The sequence below is a fragment of the Lonchura striata genome, chromosome 5 (genome assembly GCF_050655825.1).
Source record: "Lonchura striata isolate lonStrDom1 chromosome 5, ASM5065582v1, whole genome shotgun sequence".
NCBI classification, from domain to species: Eukaryota; Metazoa; Chordata; class Aves; order Passeriformes; family Estrildidae; genus Lonchura; species Lonchura striata.
In genome coordinates, this window is record NC_140707.1 from 17,207,587 (window position 1) to 17,232,213 (window position 24,627).

Genomic DNA, 24,627 nt, shown 5'->3' on the forward strand with positions numbered 1-24,627 from the left:
AGAATGGATTCAAGGCAGACAAGAAGAACAGGGTGATTAGAAGAAAAGCCTCCGTGGACATACTATCTTAGAAACTAATCTCTGAGAACTCTGTTCTTTGTTTCTTTAAAAATCTATTTGACCCAAAGCACAATCACACATTAGAGGGAAAGTGGAGGGAATAACCAAGAAGGGGTTTTCCAGATGAATCTTTGTTTATTTCTTTATTAATCTTGAAGGCAAGAAGTTTCTTCAGTTTGTTAGGTGTGTCTGTTAAAATGCTAAATTAAATTGTGTGCATTAATCTAACTAGTAATCTGTTTTTTTAACTGGGGGGGAGGGCAGGATACACCTACTGACTTTTGTCCTTTCATCCTCTCTTCCCTCGTGCGGTTCAGTTCATTGAAGTCTCTAAGCAAATATATCCAATGACCACTCCTTAATTCTAGAGGAATTCACTGAAACAGAGCTGTGTTTATCAGTCCTAGTTGAAGTCTCTGATAGCAAAGTGAGCCACCATTTCACAGCTCAGCCTTAACCAGATGGCCACACTCTGCCAGTGTTAAAATGGGACAGAGAAACGAGAGGCTGGTTTAGAATTATTTCATTATTGCACATGGATAAAACAGAAAATAAGGGCCTGGGTCCTGGTCTTGTTTTTTTCCTTACAGAGTAGTGATGCAATGATTGAGGTCAAAATGAACAAAGTTTAATTGAGGTCTCTGCTGTGCCTGACTGGAGCAAGGATGTCTGTTTTGGCCCCTTGTGTTAGGATTGTTTCTGTAGGAATATTTCTCCCTATATCTCCTGCCAAATTATTTGCTGGAAATAATATCAACATAAGATACTGAAGGGTGCTGATTTGACTCTTGACTATTGTGGAGCTATCAGAACAGGAAGTGGGATGGAAAGAATTCAGGTTGAAGTCCTTGAACTCCCACATCTCCCCCAGCTAATTTAACTATGAAAATTAACAGGGCGTCCAAGGGAGTTGTCTTAATGTTGTGAATTCACATTTTTTCATAAGCCAGCAGGATATTTAATTTAAAAATTCCAAATTTCTCTAAAGCAGAGATGTTTGCTGTAGCAGTAGCCGAGCTGGCAGTTGGGGAGTTTCAGCTAAAAGCTTGTCAAACTAGAGGTAGTGTGACAGTGCCTTAAAGCCTTTCCTTAACAAAATAAATTTCTCATAGGATTCCAGTCACTTCTAGACATCTCTGGACACTTCTCAGCTGTGTTTGTGCCATCACTGTGCAGTGAAGGTGTCTCTGATCAAGACAGACTGAGAGAGTTGTGGTTGTCCAGCCTGGAGAAGAAAGAGAAGGCTCCAGGGAGAGCTGAGAGTCCCTTCAGTGCCTAAAGTGGCTGCAGGAGAGGGACTTTGAACAAGGGCCTGGAGTGTCAGGACAAGGGGGAATGGCTTCACAGTGACAGGGTGGGTTTAGAAGGGATATTTGGTAGAAATTCTTTATTGTGAGGGTGGCACAGGCTGTGAATGCTTCATCCCTGGAAGTGCTCAAGGCCAGGCTGGATGGGGCCCTAAGCAACTTGGTCTACAAGAAGGTGCCCTGCCCATGGCAGTGGGGTTGGAACAAGATGATCTTTGAGGTCCCTTTAAACCCAAGGTGTGGTATGATTCTGTGCTGGTTCCCTGAGTCACAGCCATTTATCACTGCAGAGCAGTGATCCACCACCTCTCCAGCAAGCCCAACATTCAGACTTTCCATCTATAAGTTGGTTTTCACTTCTCTTTTTTCCAGTTTTCACATTCTTGGCTTCCCTTCCCTCTCTGTTCTCCAGCACCTTCCAGAACCAAATAAGTATTTTGTATTGCAGGACAAGTTTTCTCAGGGAAGATCAATACAACTCAATAGGAAAATTGTTTCTTATTTTCTAATGATTCTCGAGAATTGTTCTGTTTTCAACCAATACCAAAGTCAATCCTTAGGTTGGCATGCAGCTTGGAAAATTTCAGGCCAAACGTCTCAGTTTTTGGCAAAGTGATAAATAATTGAACTCATTCCCCCTGCTAATTAGTTCATTTCTGTAACACAGCCATCTCTGAAGCAGTGGGTGTAGCCTCTGAGAGAGCAAACATGTCCTGAAGCCCAGCAGGGCTGGGGAAGGGATTACTGGGCCAGGAAGAGTTTTGCAAGTTTTTGCTGTCACACAAATGCTAGGAAAGGTTAAGGAGTCCTGCAGAGACTTCAGTAGGAAGGGGGGAGCAGGGGAGCAGTGACCTAGAGCTCTCAGCATGAAATGATCTAGCAAGCCTTGTTCACCCGCTGAAAAATAGTAAAATTGTGTTTTCCTGTTATGGTTGGGACAATTAAAAGGTTAAATTCTTCTGAAGCGGGATAGGAGGAGTAGGCAAGATATTGGGAAAGATTTATGACTTTGCACAGTTGAGCTTTTGTTTTCTCACATTTTATTCCTTTTTTTTGAAAAAAAAGGAGGGGCTAGAGAAAGAAGCCTGCTTTAAACTTGTTATCAGTTGGGAATTAGATAATGTGGGTGAAGGGGTGGTTTGGGCTGGCTGCTGTTGGAGAGGCTCCGCAGGGTTTGAACTGCATCAGATGCTCAAGATGCAGCAAATTCAAATTTCAGCTCCCAGGACTTCCACCCCTAAAGAAAGGCACAAGAGAGAAGAATGTGTAAACGGAGAAAGAAGAGATACCGAGGCTGTCAGACCCCAGCAGGATGCCTGATCGAGTTGCATCTCAATAAATAATAAGCACTTGTTATGCTAATAGTCACTATTTCCAATGGCATGATTTGCATACAGATCGTATGCATGTTAATTAATACACATCTTAGGTCTTGTCTGCAGCGTTTTCATGTGTAAAATGATGCAGCATGGAAATGAATATTGCAAAGTTTTCACGTACAAATAAATAGCTGATAGCATAAAAAGCCAGACAGGCCTGAGATAAGCAGGAATACCAGGGCAATTGTGGAAGAAGCCCAGGATTAGTGTCACTTCTGGCTCTGATAACATCTGTCCTTGCACCTGATTGTAAAGAAAATAAAATGAAACAAAGGGTTGCCTGATAATGCCACGAGGCATGACAATAATTAACCCCTTGTTGGTTAATTACTTAGGTGCATGCTTGTGAACATTGCTGCACCTTTTACTGGAGCACAGAATTTAGTAGTTTTATTCTGAGTTGGGGGCAGGGGATGACAAATAGGTGCAACCTGGCTCTTTGGAGAGGTGGGATAATGTGGGCAGAGAAAAATGGCTTATCGGGTTATATGGCATTCCAGACTAAATATTTAACATAGTTCATAAGGTATATAAAAGAAATATTTACCTGTTAGGAAACTGTAACAATATGATATAAAAGTTCATTACCAGGTTAATTTGTTAATTTTTCAGGTATCAGATAATGATGTCGGGCATCAGATAATCTGGGCCCTACAAGGAATTTGGAATTAGTTCAGTTTGAAAAGAAAACAGCTGTGTTTTCTGTTACATGCAGTAGCTCCACATGTCAATATTCAGTTGTTATTGCCATCAGTTTTTCCCTGTCCTGCTGCAATCTAAACGTGTGTATCTTCTGGTCACTCAGAGCAAGAGGTTTCATTGTTATGTTTATATTTGAAGAGGAGTGTTTTCTCTCTATGGAAGTCATCTTTGAGCGGTGGAACTGGTGGAGTAGTTTAAAAGTTGACCTTTTGTTAAAAGCGAGTCTGCCAGCTGAATTTTTCTCCAGTCAAGAGTGAAGCTGGGTAGCTCTGTGAAATGCAGCTGAAGAACCATTCTCAGGTGATTTTCAGCTACAATTTTATTAGGGCTTAGCTGAGGTCAGAAGTTCACCTGGTCAAGTTGTGATTGCCATAGGTATTTATAAGATGAGGAATGTCATGGAGGACACACCTCTAATCAGCTGCAATTTTTAAGTATTAATTTAAATTTAGTGCCTTATTGTTTATGCTTGGGCTTTCTTTGCAGCTTAATTAAGAATTTCTATTTTATTTCTAGAGCAGTGAGTCCATAAGTGTTGTCAGCATTTTAAACAATACCTGAGAGCTAGGAGAAACTTTTCTTTAAAAAATAATGCACTGGTTAGAGCTGCTGTCTTGCAGGTAAGTAGTTTGAGTCAGTTAATTTTGTGTTAGGAATATTATAACTCTAAAAAAAAAACTTAGTTTACATAACCAGGCATAAATAACAGTGGCAGGGAGGGGAAATGTCCAAAATTCTATATTTCATTAAAAGTCTACTGTGAATTTGGAAATGGAAAGTTAGTCTATTTGATGGACAGAAACAATAAAAATAAGGAAAAACCAATTCACGTGAAAAAGCACATCCAAAGAGTGGAAATACTTTGCAAGGTAACCTGAGAAGGAGTGATGTCTTTTGGCTCAGATACAGTCTTTGGATATCCTACTGTTGGATGGGTGGAGTAGATCCTTTTGTTTTATAAGAAAAAACACAAATGGACTCTCAAAACTAAAGGAAAATAATTTTTTGTTGAAGTTGAGAGTTTGTGTCTTTGTTCTCTGCAGATTGTGCAGTTGAAGTGTTTATATGGTTTCAATGTTTATAGACGCAGTGAGACAGAGGATTTGCAAACACTACAATGATGCTACCTTGATGTAGCAGTGGTATTTTCATTAGAATAAATGAGTTTACTTTTCTAGTGGGATGTGCAAGCTTAAAAACATCCACAGCAACAATAAACAACTGTAAATTCAGAGACAGCTCTAATTAGGGGAAGGCTGAAGCAATTAAGATGGGTAAACTCTATTGATCATAACTGAACAAGATGCATACAGATGACAGCAGTGGTTTTACAGTGGGTGCCCCGACATGGTTAATGACTGCTCTTGGCTTAACAATAATGATTCTAGTATTTTATTGGGGGAGTGTGGGTAGGAAGGTTAAATCAAGTTTCATAGGGCTTCTCAAAACCATGCTACAACCACTTGAAGAGCTGCTTTTTCAGCCAGAAATATCTAATTCTGTAGCTATCACACTTGGCATATCCTTCTTGGACCTGAATGCATCCTCTGACACAGAGCCCTGTACCTGCTGGTCAAAACAGAACCTGTAATTCAAATTTTCTCTCTTTCTGAGCTGTTCTCTACCTCATTGCTCCTAGGTGATGATTTGTATAGCTTCTTTCATATCTGTTTCTATTCTCCACTCTATTGCTTGTTGACACAGACATGATGTTAGAAAGCTCAGAAAACAAACTGTAAATGAAATGTGGACATCTGTCATAGATTCACCCCAAAGCATTTTTTTCAGAGTCCTGAGAAAAAGAATTCATGCCAGCTGCACTATGTTTATAATTCCATTTGGTAGGGATCAAACTTAAAATCTTAATGGTTGCAGGAGACAGTTAAGTCTTAAAATGTTGTATCAGTTCCTGTTACAGCAGCCTAGATTGGAAAAATTACATTTTTTTCCTTAGTGAGTGGCATGTGTGTTAAAATTGTGCTTGGCAGTGTTATGTTCTTTGTAAAAAGCACTGATTTTTATAGTTTGGAGAAGGAGATAAAGAAAGCTTCATTTAATACAATGGGAATGATATATCATTATTGTGTTCCACCACATTAACTGCACTTTAAGATCAGATTTTTGTCCATTTTATGGACAAACTGTTCTGTATGACAGAACATCGATAGACTGTTCTTATTAATGGGATATTCGTCTTATATCATTTTAGTTTGGTTTATTTGTTATATCTGGAAATATTAGCATAGAAATCACATATGCAAAAGCAAATACATGTGTATATAGTTAATATATTGATAGTGTTTCTCACTCAAGGAGTTTGAGACTTGGTAATGTGTTTAAATATAGAAACATTTTGGATCATCCAAGTATAAGCCCTGGATTCAGCATTCACTTGGAATTCCTCTCAGATAAGAATATGCAAGCTAAATTGCTGTTCAGCATCCCCCAATTTTTATGGGGGAGATTAATGGGATTTTCTCCCATTCCCTGCCTTTTTTTTCTTTTTAGAAAGTGGCTATTTGTGTTTTTAACTCTGATGTGCTTACTCATTTGAAGTGGGCATAGTGAAAAGTATGCCTCACAACTGTGTCAACACGAGTGCTCCGTGGAGGCTACTGGCATTTTTTAAACAATCTTTGAAGTACATGTTAAAATGTTATAAAGCCATTTTTAATCATACATCACAAACACACAAATAGCCTTTTCTTCTCCTCCAGGCATGCATCTCACCTTGTTGGAGGAAGCTGGGGCATTCCTTAATGATTGCTCAGTGAAAAGCAGCTCCTTGGAGGGGGATGCTGTGTCTATCTTATATTGTGCAATAATTATTAATATTACCCTGTATTTGAGTTTTCTGGTCAAATTCACAGCCTCCTGGGGGTCAGAATCCCCTTTCCCTAGTTCCTATGCATTACAATACATGCCCATGCAGCAGCACAACACTGATGGTTCCTTTTTGCCTTCTTCTGTGTGATACCATCTGAGTGATTTAAACAAAACCCCAAAGTATTCTACACTTCATGTGTTCACTTATAAAAATAAATAAATCCACACAGCACCACCATAATATAATTACCTGCTCTCTGGAAAGCCTGGGGCAACAGAGGGTTCTTCCCATTGAGATTTAAGGATGTGAGGAGTGTTTCAGAGCACATATCCCTGGTCAGTCTGCAAACTCAGTGCCTCTGAAGAATAAGAGGAATTAAAAATGAAGCTTTGTTTTCCAGTCCTACTTTTCTTGTCTTCCAAGTTCCCTTTGGAACCTCACTTAAAAGCCACATGGTTGTAGCAGCTAGGGTTTATTTTGTACTATACCTCCTCCTGAGAGTTTACGTTGCTGCCAGTGTTCCTCTGATTTTAGGTAGAAATACCTTCCTAGGATTAACAATTACAATGAGTTCAGTAAGTTAGGGCTTCTTTGTGGTTTTTGTCTGATTTTTTAAATTTACTTTAATTCAAATGTAATTTGTTTAGGTAGTTATGTTTAGAGTTTTAGCCCTGTAGTGTCATGTGTACGAGTTGTAATGGTGCAGCAGTGCTGCTGTAGTCCTGCTTTTATTGTCTCATGCAGATACTCAATCAATGAAAGTACTCTAAAAAGGTGCATTTTTTGTTACATGTGCTCTACTTCAAAGGATAGTGTGTTCAAAAGCAGTTTGAGTCTGTTTAGAATATGTTTTGGTGTTGTAAATGGTGGTTTGGGTTTTTTTTTTTAATTTAAATAATCTTAATGTCCTTTAGAAGGAAAGAAATTAAAAAGAAATCTTTAAAAATTACTGTTGAGATTATTTTAAGACATTGGTTTACCCAGTGGTAGTGGAGTCTCTTCCAGGCAAGATGTGGCAGATGCATCATGCCACACATTATCCAGCAGCTTCCCAGGACTGTGAAGTGAGGTGTCTTTGCAGCCTATGCTGCTTGTGTTACTTTTATAATTGTTCCAGTTATCAAATGCAGACATTTTATAAGGTCCTAACTGACAGATCTCAGCTACTGAGGAGCAAAAATTAAAAGGATTTGATATATTGCAATAAACCCACAATTTGCAGGCATTTTGGTGTTCTCCAAGGGAATATTTGAAACGCAGCAAGATCTGAGCTGCCTGAACATAGAATGCAAACCTATAATTGTGGGTTTAGGCCTTGGCAAATAAAATGGAGCGAGGCATTTCTTTGATAAGTTTTTGCTTTGCTGCAAGCAGATTTAGTTCAGTTCTGACCAGGATCACAGTTGTGCCTGAGGTTAATGAGAATAGCACACGGGAAGGAAGGAGGCATTGGAGGTGCAGTGATTTTATGACACTGAGTATTAGGACACTTTGCAGCCTTTTCTAAGCAGCTGTTCTTTAGGTAAATTAATACGTGGGGTCTCTTTACTTCTCCCCAACTTTAACTGCCATAAAAGAACTTAATGTAAAGCTGTTCACAGCTTATCTCACCCCATTGCTATGTGAAACTTCTCACACAAATGCTTTTGTACACTGCAGCCATAACACACTAATCTTCTGAACTTCCTGACCCATAAAACTGTGATTATTGCTACATGTAAAATTCATCTGGAAATATCCCTCTGTATTTGGCCTTATGGCTTTTACATGGCAAAATCCCTCCTTTGCAGAGGAAGGACTGCCAGGGAAGGGAAGGACAATGGGACTGTACATAAATGTTAGTGTAGTGCTCTTCCTTACTATTGTGAATTTGGCTTTATTTGGAGCTGGTGAGTCAACAGATGCAGGTTCCTGATTATTTTTTTTTTCCCTAGATTCCCTAGATTACATTTTCAGATTTGATTTTTTTGATTTTGAGTGTTTCTGGCTGTTCTTACTTGCCATTAGCAGTGGGTCAGTCACTAATTTCCTATACAACTGCATGGAGAGACAATTGAGAAACATCACTTGTGAGAGGAGGACAGGAAGGGTGTTAGGGATGAAAAGAAAGCTCTACTTTTTGCAGTTGTGATTCTTTTAAGTACCTGTCATATCTGAGAGTTACTTCTGCTCACTATTCAGCAATTAAAATGAAGAATGAGAAGCAGTTTGCAGGATTCCCTGATAAAGGGTAGCAGTTAAAATGCACCAGAGGCAAAAAAGGAGTAATAACAGTCCATGAGGATATTTTCCCTCTTTCTTTATGGGTAATACATAGCTTTCTTTTAAAAAAGCCATGTGATTCTTGTCTTATCTTCAGCAAAGATAGTGACATCAGCAGCTTTGCATTTGTACATGTTCACATCACAAAGGGTTGGCTGCACTCTAAGGTGCAGATGAACCAAAAAGCACAAGAGTCATGTTTCTACCTTTTTTTTAATCATCAGACTGACATAATATAGGTAACCATCCAGCTGAAAAAAGATTTTAAAATTTTAAAAATTAAGTGAACAGGCCTTTTTAATTTTGAACCACAAACGCTTGTGTTAAATGATGCTTTTCCCAAGCCACTTTTTATTATTAGCATTGTTCAAAATTGCAAGTTGTCACATCCACCAGCCTCTAAATTACCCGTGCTCTGTGTTGCCATAGTTACACAGTAGCCACTAAAATACAGGCTCCAGTGTAAAAAGGCAAGCTCAGACTGCGACTCATTTATTTGAAGGTTTTGGCAGCAGAGTATCTCCACAAAGTCTTTGTTTTATAACCTTTGAATTCTTGCATTTTAACTCTTTCAACCGACATTGCAGTGTTGTGCTAAAAGGTATGTTTTATTTAAGACAAGGGTACTCAAGCTGAGTTAATAAATACATGATGGTGTAGTTGACTTCTCACTAGTCTTTCCTACTCTTCTTTTTGGTTTTGGGCTGAATGATCAATGATTTTCTTGAGGTGAGGCTAAGGCGACAGTGTCATGTCCTGTCCATTTTCCCCATCCTAAAGGCTTCTCACCTCCTTTCCAGAACAGGATCCCTCGCTGGTGATTTCACTGGCAACAGAAATTTATCCTGGCACTACTCAGCTGGTGTGATTCCCCATATTGGAAAAAAAAACCCAAACCCACATGTTCATCAGAATGCAGAGATCTTAGAAGGATCCTGTCAGAAAATACTTATATTAGACTAAAATAAGAATTTTGAATGTTAACCACCAAATTTTTTTATCAGCTTTATAATTCTAAATAGCCATCTCTATTTTATTTTAAATAAGGGGAAGCAATAAGCCCGCCCCTGTTCTACAGTGCTAAATAAAGAAGAGTCAGATTAATATTACATATCTTGTCTCAGTTTCCTAAGTTCTTAGCTGGAGATACCAGTAGATCAATTGCTATTTTCTTTACCATTCCTATTGAAAATGTTTTTCTATACCACCACTCCCCCAACAAAAAAAATTACCAATATTCCAAATATTTTGTATTAAAGCATTTTAGGTATGTACCCTGATACATTCACATAAAACAATACTTAATTCTGCAGTCACATTGTTGAACCCCTCTGTAGAAGCAGAGTGGAAAAAAATGCTTTTAGAGGTTGTAGTCTTTCAGCTGTGCCATTTAGTACAGTGCCATTTAGTACCCCCAAGTCCAGGGTTGCTGCCATGAGCTTTTCCTTGGTGGGCTGTGGTACCTGCTCTGGGGGCACCAGCCTGCCTGGCTCTGCCATCAGCTTCCAGCTTTCACACATGACCTAGTCCCAGCACCAAGTCTTGACCTCTCGCTTTTTCAGCACTTCAGAGGTTAATTTTGTTGAGGGATCAGATTTCCTTCCAGGGGAAGTTTCTGATGATCACCTTCTAGCTGGGTTTTACTTTCCAGTGTCTCTCAGAGCTGCTGATTCTCTGTGGAGGGCTCTATTGGAAAACAACCTTGCTGCAACCTTTTTTTTTTTTTTTCCAAGTCTCTTCCTAGACAGTCAAGTTACAGGCTGGTTTATTTAAGGGGGGGCATTGGATGGTAGCCTAATGAAGGTATCAACCTGCAAAATAAATCTGAGCCCCTTTCCTGGAATTCTTCATGGGCAACAAGGTGGAGAAGTGCTTTGGCTGGGGAATATTGCAAGGTAAGAGATTTTCTGCACTTTTGAAAACACGGGAGTGTGTTGTGTTACACCTTTGAGTAAGGAGGTTTAGCTTTGCAGATAATGGTGGCAGTGGAAACACATTAGATGATGGATAAATCTGAGCAGCTCTCTGTCTGCACTGTTTCTTTTCAATCTCTGTATGCTGCATGACATCAATACATTTTTAATAGATTGCAAATATTTGAATAACGTGGTAGAAAGGTTCCTGTGTGAGGATTGACAGCTATTGCTGTGTTTGCTTTTTCTGGCTTCATTTTTTGATTCTGTGAGGTTTATTGATACTCAAAGGTTGCAATCTAGCTGGCTATCTTTCCACTAATGTTGCAGGCTTTTAGCCTCAGAAAACTATGGGGCTTTGTTATATTTTAGTGCTGTAAGTCTGGTTTCTGTGCAAAGGAAGAACCATTGTGGGAATGAGCTCAGCCTGCAAGGAAACAAAGGGTGTGTGAGCCTGTTTCAGGCCAGATCCCAGCCCAGAGTGCACTTGCTTTTTAGTACAAAATACCCAGTTCTTATTCTCACTCCTGTGCAAATTTCTGGTGGCTTCCTGATTTGTCTGAGTAAGGTTGTAAGATACCTTTCCTTTTTGTAGTTCCTTCCAAATAAGCCTAATTTTAAATGCTCACATGAACCAGGACTTACTGATCCCATCTAGAATGTTGCAGTTCTGCTAGGACAAAAAACTGCTTTCAGGGTTGGTAGTAGCTGACATCTTCCCAGCAGCAAAGAATAAACATTTTACTTGATTATGTGTCTGTTTATTCTGTAAATCACTGGTAGGATAACAACTGTTGTTTTTCAGTGGTTTGGCTTCCTGAGTGATAGTGCTCTACCCTGTGATCAAATTAACACATTTTTATTGCCAAATTCAGCTTTTATTTTAAGGCATATTTCAGCAGGCTGTCATGTGTTCAGAAAGACAATTTCTGTTGTGTTTCTCCTTTTTTTCTGATGGGAGAACCGTGTGCATTATCTTTGTCTCCCTGTGCTCAGCTACAGCTGATGCTGCTGTGGGACAGGGGCAGTTCTCATGTGTGCTGTGCACAGGTTTTGGCCTTGATCAATTTGTGCAGAAGCTTTGCAGTGTCTTCTGAGTAGGGAAAAGCAGAATTGCTTTGAGTCTTCAGGCATATATGAAGGTATCAACCTGCAAAATAAATCTGAGCCCCTTTCCTGGGATTCTTCTTGTCTTCAGTTTGTGCCTGTGTGGGTTTCTTGCTCGGGGTTATGTCTGCAGACCTGGAAGATTTGGTGTCAGTGGTGGAGATCCAGTGTTGGGATGGATTAGAAGAAGATGGGGAGCAAAGGAGCCGTATCCTACCTGCCAGCTGCAGCTTTGGCTCTGGGGTGTTCAGTATCCACCTCCTCCTGGCTGAGGATGTCCAATGGTCCCACCTGGCCACTTGTTCTGGGGCTGTGGGTGGCTGAGTGACCCTGATCAAGAGGCAGATGGCCACGGGGCAGGTGGGCCCAGCCCCTTGAGTCTTTCAAAAGCACACCCAGCAGCAGAAAATTTAAATGCATCTTGCACAGCTTTGTTTCCATACTGCCCTTCATTCCTTTCCTTCCATGTTTTTGTTACATCACTCCTGTAAGAATTTAGCTAATCTATTCTTTTTCTTCTCGGTGTTCAACCCTGTTTTTATGATGTTTTGGAGCCTCTGCCAGGTACCAGTAACTGCTGGTTTGCTGCTGAGCTCTCACCAGCTCAGCCCAGTGCTGGAGGAGCTGGAGGTGGTGTCAGAAGCTGTCACTGTGTTCAGTGGATGTTCCCCCTTCTTTAAAGCTTGAATGGTGTCTTTGTACGAGGAGGGGATGTGATCCAGAGTATCTGCTTTGGGGGAGAAGTAAGTAAGTAGTAAGAAAGAAGTACTGGTAAGTAAGGCAGGGTAAGAAAGCTGCACAATCAAGTCTTTGGTTTCCAGAATTCTCTATCCCCAAGGTTCTCTGCCTACCTGGAGTGAGGGGGTGTTTGGGCTGGGGCCTTTCTGAGAGGGAGTTGGAGGCATATTACAGTGCTGACCTACACCCAGATCTTTGCCAGGGGCCTCCTCCCCATTCCCTCATCCCTCATCCCAGGGGGACTGGGATCCACAGTCATTTGGGCTTGACCTCTGGATTTGTTCAGTCCTTTGCTGTCACACTTTACAGGGATTTCTTTTCTGGAAGGCACCCGAGGCTTTGTATGTAAACAAGGATTTCTGACTTTGATTAGAAGACTTTTCTCAGCACTTCTTACTGTCATGGAAACAAAGGCAGAACAAACAAAGCACATTTTTTTAACGTGATGACTGAGATTTAACGCTGACCTTATTGTCATATGAAGATTCTGATTTTGTTTCCAGCTTTCTCTGGAGCTGTCTGTAGTGACACAGGCATGACCAGGGATGAGCATCACTCCCGTGGCTTCCAAAGCAGGGAGGTGAGGGTGCAGCTGGCCAAGGGGTGCTCTGTGCACCCAGCGTAGAGCTGGTCTGTAAACAGCTTTATAAACACAGTCAGAATAGTAGCTGGAAAAATATGCTTTGTAGGTTGTGAGTGCAAGAAAAAGGGGCTGGCAGCCGGCTGTAATATTGTACACTAGATTTTGCAGACTTAGCTGGGAGTTCCTCCAGCACCTGGGTCACATGCAGTGCCTTGCTTTTCTCCCCTTCCCCGAGGCTGTGGAGGTACCAGAGGAGCCCTGGTTGTGAACAATGGCCAAAAAAACAAGTTCCACCAGTCAGGCTGAATGCAGTTGTGCTGGCTGCTGACCCCACACAGCCCTGGCTGAAGGGACACGGTGCAAAGGTGGAGGTGAATTTCAGCTTCTGAGCAGGATGTGATGAGTTTTGGTGGAAAGGCAAATCAGTTCATGACAATTTAGGGTGTTCTAACTCCTTGAGATGAGGTGGATTTTTAAGAGGTCCTTTGTGTGTGTGTGCATGCTTAGCTGTGTTCAGATTTGTCAGTCCCTTGGTCAAATTCCTGCTTATATTTTAAGGGACAAAATAAAATCCAGTGTTATTTTTATAAGGTTATTAGCATTGATGTAAGAAGATTAAATGAAAAGAGCTTTTGCAGTTTTTTAGCTTCTTCAGATCTTTTCTTACTCAAATTTTTCAACACTGAATCATTTTGTTCTGTGAGTTATTCCCTTTACAAATATGTATTTTAAATGTAAATCCTGAAACCTTATCTTGGATGAATTCTAAATAGAGCTTGACAGAGAGCTGCAGTTCAGCTTGCTGGCAGTAACCCCAATAGTCACTAAACATGAAAATGTCTGAGTAGCTCACAGCACACTTCCAGCACTCCAACTCTGCACCAAAAAAATGTCTTTTAAAGTGTTAGATTCTGCTCCAGAAAGAACAACTGGAACGGCTCTGTGTTCATTTTTCCTGGTTTACTTTTCTTGGTCTGACTTTACTAAGTGTTTCAAGGTAACAGTCCTGTCCCTGGGCTCCTCTTTTGGTAAGAAACAAAGTGGTTTATGTTAAAATACCTATAGTGAGATGTAAGAAGAGAGTAACTGGAGACATGGGGGAGGTGGGTGATTAATAGCAGTGTAAAACACATTAATTAAATTAACTTCTCTTGAGGTAGATTTCCATCCATTCTTTTGCAAGTTGTTTCAGTTTCAGAACAGTTTGAAAGGAAAACTGTGCAAGGGTCTGTGTGTGCTTTCTGGGTTTCTGGCCCAGTTCTCACTACTGTAGGAAATCCCAGGAGAAAAGAGTGGAAGCTTTGCTATTTACTGTTTCATGTTCTAGCACATTTAATTTTTCCTTTTAAATCTTTGAAGATGCTGTGAAGTTTCAATCATTTTGTACCTTGATCTTTTTTATTGTTGTTGTTGTTGTTCACCTATCAACTCACAAATAGTTAAATTTTTTAATAGAAGAGGATAATTGCCATGTTTCCACTTGAAATATTGTAGAGCCCCAAGGCCCTTTCTTGGACAAATGTATTTTTCAGCGGCTCATTGTAATTTTGGTTTTGAGTGAAGATCCAACAAAATTAAAATCCACACCCATCTGTAGAGAAAGGTGCATTTTCAGCCTTCAACAATAGCTTTATTTAGAAGGATTTTAATGGCTCCTTTGCAAAGGGGGAAGATTTCTGCAGTGAGAGGGGCTGTCCTGAGGATCACAGAATGACTTTTTGTGCTGTCCAAGTTGACAAAAGAGAGCCAATTCTGTGGATGATGATTATGCAAGATGGAAAAGTGCTGATAGACTGTGGAAAAATACAAGTCTGAGCCTAACAACTTTGCAAACCTGTTTGAAAAAGGAGCTTTGAGCAGCTGATCTGGTGCTGCACGTGGGTGATGGGTATTAGGGTGAGCAGAGTGAGGTGGGGAGGCAGAGGAAGGTGCTTGGGGTGCTTGGTTTCATGCAGAGCAGGAGGCAGCATCGTGGGAGTTTTTAAGTGGTGGCAGGGGTGGGTTTCAAGTGGGTGGATATTTAATTTTCAAATGTTATACACTTTTTAAATTGCATTTTTTTTTAAATTTCCAATTTTCAGTAATCAAAGTAAAGTTTCAGGTGATTGATCAAATAAAGAAAGGAAAACCCAAACATTTCAACTTCAGGTTATGGTTGAGTAGACTTTTGCTGACATCAGAAATTATTAATTGCAGCAGCCAAATTGCAAAGATGCTATCTGGGCTCTGGGAGCCAAGAACACCATAATTAAGGCTGTTAGATGCCCCATTCTGCTTCCTCACTTTTGACTTTAACCATCAAGGCACTGGATCCAGGTAAAAATAAGCTGATTTATGTGGAGGGCTTGGGGTGGTTTCAAGAGCAGCGTGAAACAAATGCCTGAGTTTGGTGCCTGGTGCTGGCCCCTGGAGGAGCCACAGCCTTAAAATGTGTGGGTTCCCTGCATTACTTTGGAGCTGTGGATGTTGGGTGCTCATAAAGTGGCTTGTTTACAGAGTTTAGTGCATTTAGAGCATTTAGTTTACAGAATTCAGTGAATTCTACCAGCCTTCTCCAGTGCTCTTTCAAAGGGCAACACCAGGAATGGTTTATGTAGGTTTACAAAATAATTTTCAGTTTCTTAAAGTGTTTTCATGTTTTCTTACATGCTGTTGTTTTTTTCTAGCTAGAGACTGAGCTGAAGTGATATTTATTAACTAAAGCTAAAGCTGTCTGGGTTTAGACAGTGGGTTTACACATCCTACCTTGTCAGAACAGCCTGGGCACCAATGTCACCCACAAGAGCTGTGCTACTTAGCTTGTGGCACCCAAAATCTTTCCAGACATCCATCTTCAGACCTCAGAACAGCTAATCTTTTTAAATTTAGCAACAGATTAGTAAGCTTGAAAATACAGGGTTGGAATAATTCATAGTTTCCAGCAGGACATAAAGGACCTAAAGGCCAGGATACACGGGAGGGGAAGCCACAACCATCAATGTATTCAGGTGCATGTTCCTACCTTTGTCCTCAGGCACATGTCCCAGTTCAGAAGGGCACTCAGATATTTTCATAATGCCTTGGATTGCCCAACTGCAGCCAACAGGACTGGCTGATGCTAGAAAAACTACTTATGATTAACATTAAACACATTCTTTAGATGCTGGTTAACTGGGGCCTATGGTAGTTTTAAGAATTGTGAGTGCTCAAAAACAAAATGTCTAAGTTTCTATACATTGAGGATGGGATTAGGAGTCACTCAGAGGAAAATCACTGTATTTAATATTTTTTCTGCCCACTGCCATATCTCCATAAGAAGGAAATGAAACTATTAAACACAGAAGGCATTGGCGTTGATGTTATTATTACTGTTATGATTGTTATTTTATTATAGGTTCAGAAATAGAAAAGTTTGTGCTACACAAAACTCTGGAAAACAAGAAGCATATTTTTTATTTAATAATTTTACTAACTATTTTGGTACCTTTATTTGTAGACTTACCTAGAAGTTGTAATTGCTTTATGTGGTAGGTTTGGAAAGAGAAATAGATATCAGTTATAGGACCTGTTTTCAGAACTGAAATTTTGAAGTAATATGGCTTTCAATATTTTGCCTCACAAGGCAAAACATTAATTTTTAAAAATTTAATTGCCTACTCTAAATAAGAAAGTACTTCAAAGAAGTCTTTCAATCCTTTTCCAGATTTTCAGTTCCCCCCCTAACATTTCTTGGCATTGGCAGCACATCTTTCATTCAGTTGTGCTGGAAAACATTTTTCAAAACAACAAATAAAACTGGTGTGTCAAATCTGCCTGCCTGGCTTTCTCAGATTCAGGAGGTCTCACATTGTGAATTTTATTTTAACACAGATTTTTATTTTGTATTGCACCTTTTATCCAGGTGAAGACAAATCTGGAAAAAAAATATCTCTTTCCTTTGAACTGTAGCATCAGCAACACTGTAGACCAACACAGCATTGCTTTTCAGTCACGAGAGCTGGACTGTCTGCAGGTTTATCAAATCCCCTTGGGAAAATCTTGGAAATCCTGTAACTGGGACACTGCTGAGTCAGTCAGGGCTGACTGGAGTGAATTCTCACGAGCTGCAGAAAGCCAGATGAAGGGTGACCCCCAGGCTCCATCAGAGAGGGTCTGTGGCAGGAGTGTCCTGGTGTGTCCCTGTCCCTTCCCATCCCTGTTCCAGCAGGGCAGTGTGGCTGAGCACCCCAAATTTCCTCTCCTGGCTTGCTGGAGCTGTTGCTCTGAGCCTCCCAGCTGGCTTATCCACAGGGATATGGGAGAAGGGGCACAGTGACTGTGCTGGCACATTGATGAGGACCTTCCCTGGGAGCAGAGCAGTCAGCAAGGAGCAGCTCTGACCCTCCTGTGACATGCAGAGGAGGATGTCCCCGTGGCCACACTTCATTTGTGGTTCTGCAAATTGTGCTGCTCTTCAAGCTGTGCTCAGTTCCCTAAAAGGCCTCGTACAGGTGTGGGTGAACATGGTACTCCCAAGTAAGAAAAAGCAATGAAAATTATTAAAGCAGCATTAAAAGTTGTGCAGGAAGGTGTTTTGTAGTGCTAAATGGGAAAAAAATGAGATGCTTTCCATTTCAAAGCTGACAAAGTTTATGTAGAAAGGCTACAGTAAATCAGTGGTGGAGCTTTGAATGAAGTTCAAGCAAAGAGAGATAGGTTGCCTTTCTTTACACAGTTCTCTTAACACAGGTTGAGACAGTTGAGGTTTAAATGCATATGTTAATTGCTCATTATATTGTTTTGTGAATATAGCTTTCACTCTGCAGCCAGAACCTCTCTGCAATCTCTTTGTTACAAAGTTTGTAAATCAAACAGAAAAGTAGCAGGGAGGAAAGTCTGGAGCTCCCAAAATCTGAAGCTGAGGTTATAAATTGCTAGAGAGCTGCCAGGTGATGAGCTCCTAACCTTTTGCAAATGACCTGTGATACTATATATACACACACATTTCCAGATTTCCAGCAATAGTTATCCAGTGGACTGAAATGTCTTCACAGAGCTCCCTCCAGGATAATATTTCAGTCCCAGCTTCATTGTTCTTGGAGTTGGAGCACTTGTAAGCCCATTTATAAATCTCTTCCTTGAGCAGCTTACTTTTACAGGCATTTTACAAGTTGGAGCATCTGGCTCCATTCATAGATAATTTTGATTCTTTCTGTTCTAACACTCAAATTGATTCAGGCAAGGTCTTTTTTTGGTTGGTTGGTTGTTTTTTGGTTTGTTTGGTTTTGGTTTTGCTTTGTCGGTGCTTTCTTTGTCCTAAACTTCCAGTGACACATTTCTCATTTAATGGAAAATGTTGAAGCTGTCACGTGCTGGAAGAAGGTAGTCCTGAGCAGTTGCTGCTCTTGAAAAGGGTGATGCAGCTCAGGAGGGTTATTTGCTATCTGAAGGACTGAAATTTTAGTTGCTAAAGTTCTTTGAGGCTGGTGAGCGTGTTGATGGTAGATCCAGGTTGTTGCCCAGGTCTCTGGAACACCCAGGTACAAAAGGTTGCTTCAGGGTGAATTTTTTTTTTTCCTTGCATTTTAGTTCCATTTCTGTGTTACAGCTTAGCAAGTCAATGCTCTACCTACTTGGAGATCACACAATCATAGAGTGATTTGGGGTGGAAGAGACTTTAAAGATCATCTTGTTCCATCCCCCTGCCACAGGCAGGGACACCTTCCATGATCCCAGGTACTCAGAGCCCCATCCAGCCTGGCCTGGGACACTTCCCAGGGGTGTGGCAGCCACAGCTTCTCTGGGCAGCCTGTGCCAGGGCCTGCCCACCCCACAGGAAAATATTCCCTGCTAATATCCCTTCATGCCACTACTTTCCCCTGCTCTGGGGCTGCAGGCACACATTTCAGCTGAGTCAGGAAGAGTTTGCCACTGGTGGCCTTGGCTTGGTGACTGGCTTTTCTGGCAACCACAAGTGGGCTAAGGGTTGTAGACATAAAAGTCTTCCATTTCAATGATGCCTTGTCTTTTGACCCTTGTTTTCTCCCTCTGTTGTGCTTTTTCTCCAGCTGGGATGACAGCAGCTCTGTCAGCAGTGGCATCAGTGACACCATAGACAATCTCAGTACGGATGACATTAACACCAGCTCCTCTATCAGCTCCTATGCCAACACACCTGCCTCCTCCCGCAAGAACTTAGATGCACAGGTAACAGCTTGGGTTTATTCAGCTAACTTGGATATTTATTGTTTTCTCTGTGCAGGAGGTGTAATTATTTTAGGTTGCTGAACTTGAACACACAGCCAGCCTTCAGTACAGACAGTATCAATAATAACCACCTTGTCATCCATGGCATTTACAAATATTTCCTCTGTGGGTGGAGCCCAAGGCATCTCTGCCATGGTGATGTCACAACAATTGGGTCTTGTCTTCCTAGAGGCACTGCTGCACAGAAAACAGATGTAAATGGGATTTTATAGCAATTTATTTTTAGGTCTGAAAAGGTATTTTCTCTTAAATAATAGAATGCAATAAAGTAAACATCAACGTTCAAAGGTTGTTTCCACATTCATCAGAAATGTAAGCATGTTATGCAAATGAAATTGATTTTATTAAATTTCCAAAGCTGTGTGTTATTGAAGGCTTTCTGTGTTTGCCAGCATTTTGTAGGAGGATAAACTGTGTTTCCATCAGCAGGATATATGTACAGTTTGTGCTCAGACACCACACATCCAAAGAGGGTGGAACAAGTGAAGGCATCAGTTTTTCATTGATCAAACAAACTGCGTAAGACAGAGATTTGCACTAATAAAAACTGCTTTTTTTTATCAATTCCATAGATTTTTGTTTGAGAAAGTGCAGGACTACAAAGTCCAGCTTGGTTCTGGTCCTGCTCAGGGGACTGGGGTGCTGTGTGCTGCAGCCACTGGGATGTGGTGACCTGGCAGTGCCGCAGGTGCTGGAGAGGGAGGTCGCTGTGACCTGCTCCTCTGTTTCTTCCCCCTTTTAATCTTCTCCAGTCCTTTTCATCAGTGGGTCCTAAATCTGTTTCTGACATCAGTTTGGATGTAGGCAGACGTGTGGTTGCTGTGAAGTATTGCTCTGTCTCCAGAGCTGTGGTGCCAGCACAGAGCAGTGCATATTTGAGCCTACACAAAAGGTTTCCAGGTAGCCTCTGCTTGCCTATCAGCACCTGCACGGGCACTTGAAACTGCTATTACAAGTCCCATACAAGCTGAGAGGAGTTAAGATCTACCAAGCATGTTTTTCAGTACCTGACAAAGAGTAAGATGGGCAACTAGAAGTATTTTTTGACAATTGTTACTGTCTCAACATTGTAATGCTGTTGGGGAGGGGAAAAAGGAAGACTTAGGGAGATGTGACTAAACATTAACCTAAGGAAAAAAAATAGAAACTCGTGTGACTTCTATCTTCTGATGGATCAGATTCTTGGAAACACCTCTGAGAGATCAAAATCTGTGTTGACAAACTCCTCTTCCTCCTCCACAACTATTACAGTATCCAAGAGGGTGCAGACAGACACCAGAAGGAAAGCAGCTGGAGCTTGTTCAGGCAGTAGTGTAGTTATTGGCAGAGGAAGTTGGGAGCCAAGAATGTACAAGTGGTGTTTGCAGTTTTTTTGGTGTGATGTGTATCACTGACCCCCTTCTCTCCTCAGTTTTCATGAATGACAATCCTTATTCCAGATGTTCTGTTATCTGCAAATTATTGCCCATAAAATAGTTCATTTTCAGTGGAACGAACTGCCTGAATCTTGTCAGCCAAGGGAATGAAAAGGGCTTGGAGTACTGAAATTCATGACTTGCAGGGTTAATTTTTTGCTGCTAATTGTAGACCTCAGAGCTCATGATGCAGTGAATGCTGCAGAGACACCTTTTCTGTCCTTCCTGAAGGATTCTGTGGTAGCCAGTGCCCAGGTTTTCCTTCCCCAGGGTAGTGAGCCACAAAGAGCTAGCACACATTTGCAGAGGGACGTGGACTTTTCTTCTCAGGGTGTCCCTTGCTTTGGTTCTCCTAAACAGTAGGTGCTTTTGAGCTGCTGTGATTCTGTCACATCTCTTTAAGAGGGTACAGAAGTTGGATTTCAGATAATTGAGGAGGGAGCTTGAAGCTAATACATGTGCAGCTGGGAGTCCAGGCAAATAATGGCAGCAACATCAAAGGGAGAGAGTCTGAACATGTCAGTGTCTGCTGATAAAATCAGTAACTCAGGCAGAATCATCTCTGCAAAGAAAGGCATAGTTGCAGTAGGAAAAAATCTCTGTTGGGAAGCTGATTTTTGGGGCTGATGAGTACCCCCTACTCCAGAAGCTGCAGTTTCTCCATCTTTGAGAAACAGGACTTAAATATGATATTCACTTCCTCTTCAGAGACATTCATAGCTGTAGCCCCTTTTTATAGCAATGCAGGGAAGATGTTTCCAAGTTGTTTCTGAACAAGCTAGTGATGGGAACCAGAATTTGCCTTGCCACGTTCCCATGTCTTGCTGTGGTTTTGCCAAGTACCAAACCACTAAATGTAGTTAGAGGAGTTTTGGCACCCTCATATTTTTCCTTTTTATTACACAGAATTAGGTAAGTTGCCTTTATCACATTACTACATATAGTGTGCCTTTAAAGTCACATCATATGCATACTTTAAGGAGAAATTAAGACCTGGTGGGCATTTGAAAATAACTTATTTAACTGAAATAAGATGGGAGAAAGAGACCACGTAACAAATTCAACCATGTGATGGTAAAAAGATCAGAAGATAGAAAGGTTCCTTTAAATGGAAAACTGCAGCATCCCTAAGCAGTTGGATAAGACATCTTCTCAGCAAAGATGAGTTTAGTCTGTTCACAGCTTCAGATTTACAAAACTTTGTGAGTGAGTTGAGAAATCCTGGTGGTTTGCTCCTGGCTTTCAGCTCGTGCTCGCTGTGTCTTGCCATGACCTCCAGCCAAGAGTATTTCCACTTTCACCCTTCTGGGCGGGTGGAGTTTCAGCTGCAATCCCCAAGCCAGGTTTCACTGTGTTTTGGTTTTGATTCCTTAGTCATGTTTCTGTGCTGTTCCCAGTGTTTACCATTAAACAGAAGCATCTCTGGCCAGAGGGTTTCAAAGGTGGAGGTGCAGCATTTCAAAGGCTGCAGGAAAGCTGTGGCCGTGGGTGTAGCAGTGGAATGAAAGGGAGGAGAGCAAAGGTAGAGGACTTCTTGCAGAGCTGTTCTCTGTGGAGACTGGCTGTACTAAATCTTACAGATTAGCAGAGGGGAAATAGAAGGTACGGGAATATTTCCTAGTCAACCAAAACTAGAGTAAGGCCTTTGCTAGCAGGTAGGTGTATTTCTTGTTCTTGAACACTAACAGTGCATACACACAATTCAAGAGAAGGAGCTTGGAACAAGATACTGAAGTGACCGTGTGAGGAATGGTGTCTTTGAGGTGGCTTTGTTAGTTGATTAGTTGTTATTTTTGCCTGTGCTCTCTTCTAAGATCTGTGAATGTAGGAGCTGTTTGCATGAAACAGTGCTTTTTGGAGAGGCACAGGACATAGGAATAGTTACACTGTGAGTTTATTGCACACCTACTGATGGTCAGAAATAGAAAAGTGACCCAGTAGCCCCAAACCTGGCAGGCACAGGAAGAGAAGGGAGTTAGAAAGCAGAGATCCATTCCAGCCTACACTGGGTTGCTCTCTCTGAATAGAGAGATAGGGAAACAACATTTGTGTAGCACGAGGAAAGTACAAGAAAATAAAATTACCTAAATCCATAATTCAAAATGCATGTTAGTCTAATGACTCAATATGTAGATAAATAACCCAAGCCCTGTTTCCCCACTTTCTTTCCTGAAGAAAGACCATTGTAATGTTGTGTGGTGTCAGCTTTCACACACTGATCGCTTAACTAGTTTTTCAGGCTTTAAAAAAAAAGTAGTTACAGTAAAAAGCAGAGGAAATTCAACCACAGTTTCCCTAAATTCTTTAATATTAATGGTGTGATCTGGTAGGCAAAGTCATAAACTTAAAACATTCTTTAGGAACTTAAAAGCTGAAAAGCATGGTGAATAATCTTACAGCTTCTCTCATGCTGTGTTTTTCTGAGGATTCAAAGGGAATAAAGACTGTGAGCTTTCTAATGCTTTGGGATATTTAAAATAATTTCCTTCTAAATAAATTATTCCTTTTGCCTACTGCACAGTTCTGAGCACAGTCATCTTCTGATAAGGCTTCAGGGAAGAAGAGGTGGCATCAATACCTCACCAAAACCCATCAGCCTCTACTTGGGAACTGCAGTCAGTCTCTTTCATGGTGCTGTGGTGGTTGGAGAACACTTCAGCTATGAATTTTTTATCCTGATCAGAGTCAAATGTGTGGATATTTGTCATTGGTTATGGTGTTACCACATTCATCAAATTTAATCAGCAACATTAGATAGGAGTAGAATTCTGGAAGAGTAACCATTAGCAGTGGGAAATATTAATGCATGGGGAATGTACAAAATATACACACATATATATAGGTTAATATATTTAATTTAAGCATTTCTGAGATTTTGACAAAAGCTTTGCTAATGAGAAATTTTTCTATTTAATATTGAGCTTAGCAAAATTGTCCATAAGAGACTGGTAACACAATCAATCTGTGCAAAGAGTAGGGGGAAAAACAGTCTGCAAGAGAAACTAAAGTAATTTATGTGTTGAAGTCAATCTTGAGTATTGTTAGAAAGTTTTTCTTCAGTTCTTGAGTCTCCTTCTACCATGTTAGGTTAGAATTAACAGCATTCCACATATTCGGATCTATTCCAAAAGCTGCCTCCTCATGCTCTGGAGATCAGATTGCCAGACAAAAGATAAGAAAGCAGCAGGAACAAAGGAAGGCTGGCTGCACAGGTTTGAAATGCTTTTTTGGCATTGCAGTAAGAGGGTTTGTCAGAAATTTGAGATGGAGGATTATAAATGTCATGGAGCTGAATATGTCCTTTATAAATCAAGTAGGGTTTTTTCCCCCTTTATTTATTCCAAGGAGCATGAGTGTTGTGGTTTTTTGTATTTTTCTTACAAAGCATATTAAAAAAATATGTCATTGCTGGAGTTAATTTCTTGCTGTGACATTTCTTCATCAAAGGCATGTAATGTTTGTTGGTACTCAGACATGACTGCTGAGCTGATAAATCAGGGTGATGGTTCCTACTTAACTAAGCTTCTTAAAAGAAAGACTTGCTCTGAAAGTTGTCTTGCAATTCCTTATCTGTCCTAGACCGATGCAGAAAAGCATTTCCAGGTGGAGCGGAATTCCTTATGGTCCAGTGATGAAGTCAAGAAATCTGATGGGGGCTCCGATAGCGGCATAAAAATGGAGCCGGGATCCAAGTGGAGGCGGAATCCCTCTGATGTGTCGGATGAGTCTGATAAAAGCACTTCTGGTAGGAAGAACACTGTTATTTCCCAGACGGGCTCCTGGCGACGGGGCATGTCAGCTCAGGTTGGCATTACCACACCAAGGCCCAAACCTTCAACCACCTCAGGCACGTTAAAGACACCTGGAACAGGTGAGAAAAGGCGTAAGATATAAACAAGCCAAAAATGTGTTCAGTGTGAAAACAGTTGAAATACTTTGCAGAGGCAGAACCTGAACTTCAGGTAATGCTGTCTGTATTTTTAGGCATTGCTTTAACCTAAGCAGCATCTTGTATGTCCCCATTTCTATATCTGTCTGAAAATGTGTATTTCGGATTAGTACACCCTATCAGTTGTTTTCATGAAAACTCTGGTCTTAAACCAAGCTAT

The 24,627-nt window shown here is 40.9% G+C and overlaps 1 protein-coding gene across 15 annotated transcripts in view; it reads left to right on the plus strand.

Annotated features, from left to right (window-relative positions):
• Nucleotides 1-24,627, plus strand: part of NAV2 (neuron navigator 2) — a 381,846-nt gene that overhangs the window by 309,955 nt on the left and 47,264 nt on the right. For all 15 annotated transcript variants that reach the window (XM_085579845.1, XM_085579846.1, XM_085579848.1 and 12 more), the window contains 2 exons: nt 18,905-19,043; nt 24,098-24,389. In XM_085579845.1, the coding sequence (XP_085435971.1) occupies nt 18,905-19,043; nt 24,098-24,389 (431 nt within the window). The remainder of the gene's footprint in view (nt 1-18,904; nt 19,044-24,097; nt 24,390-24,627) is intronic.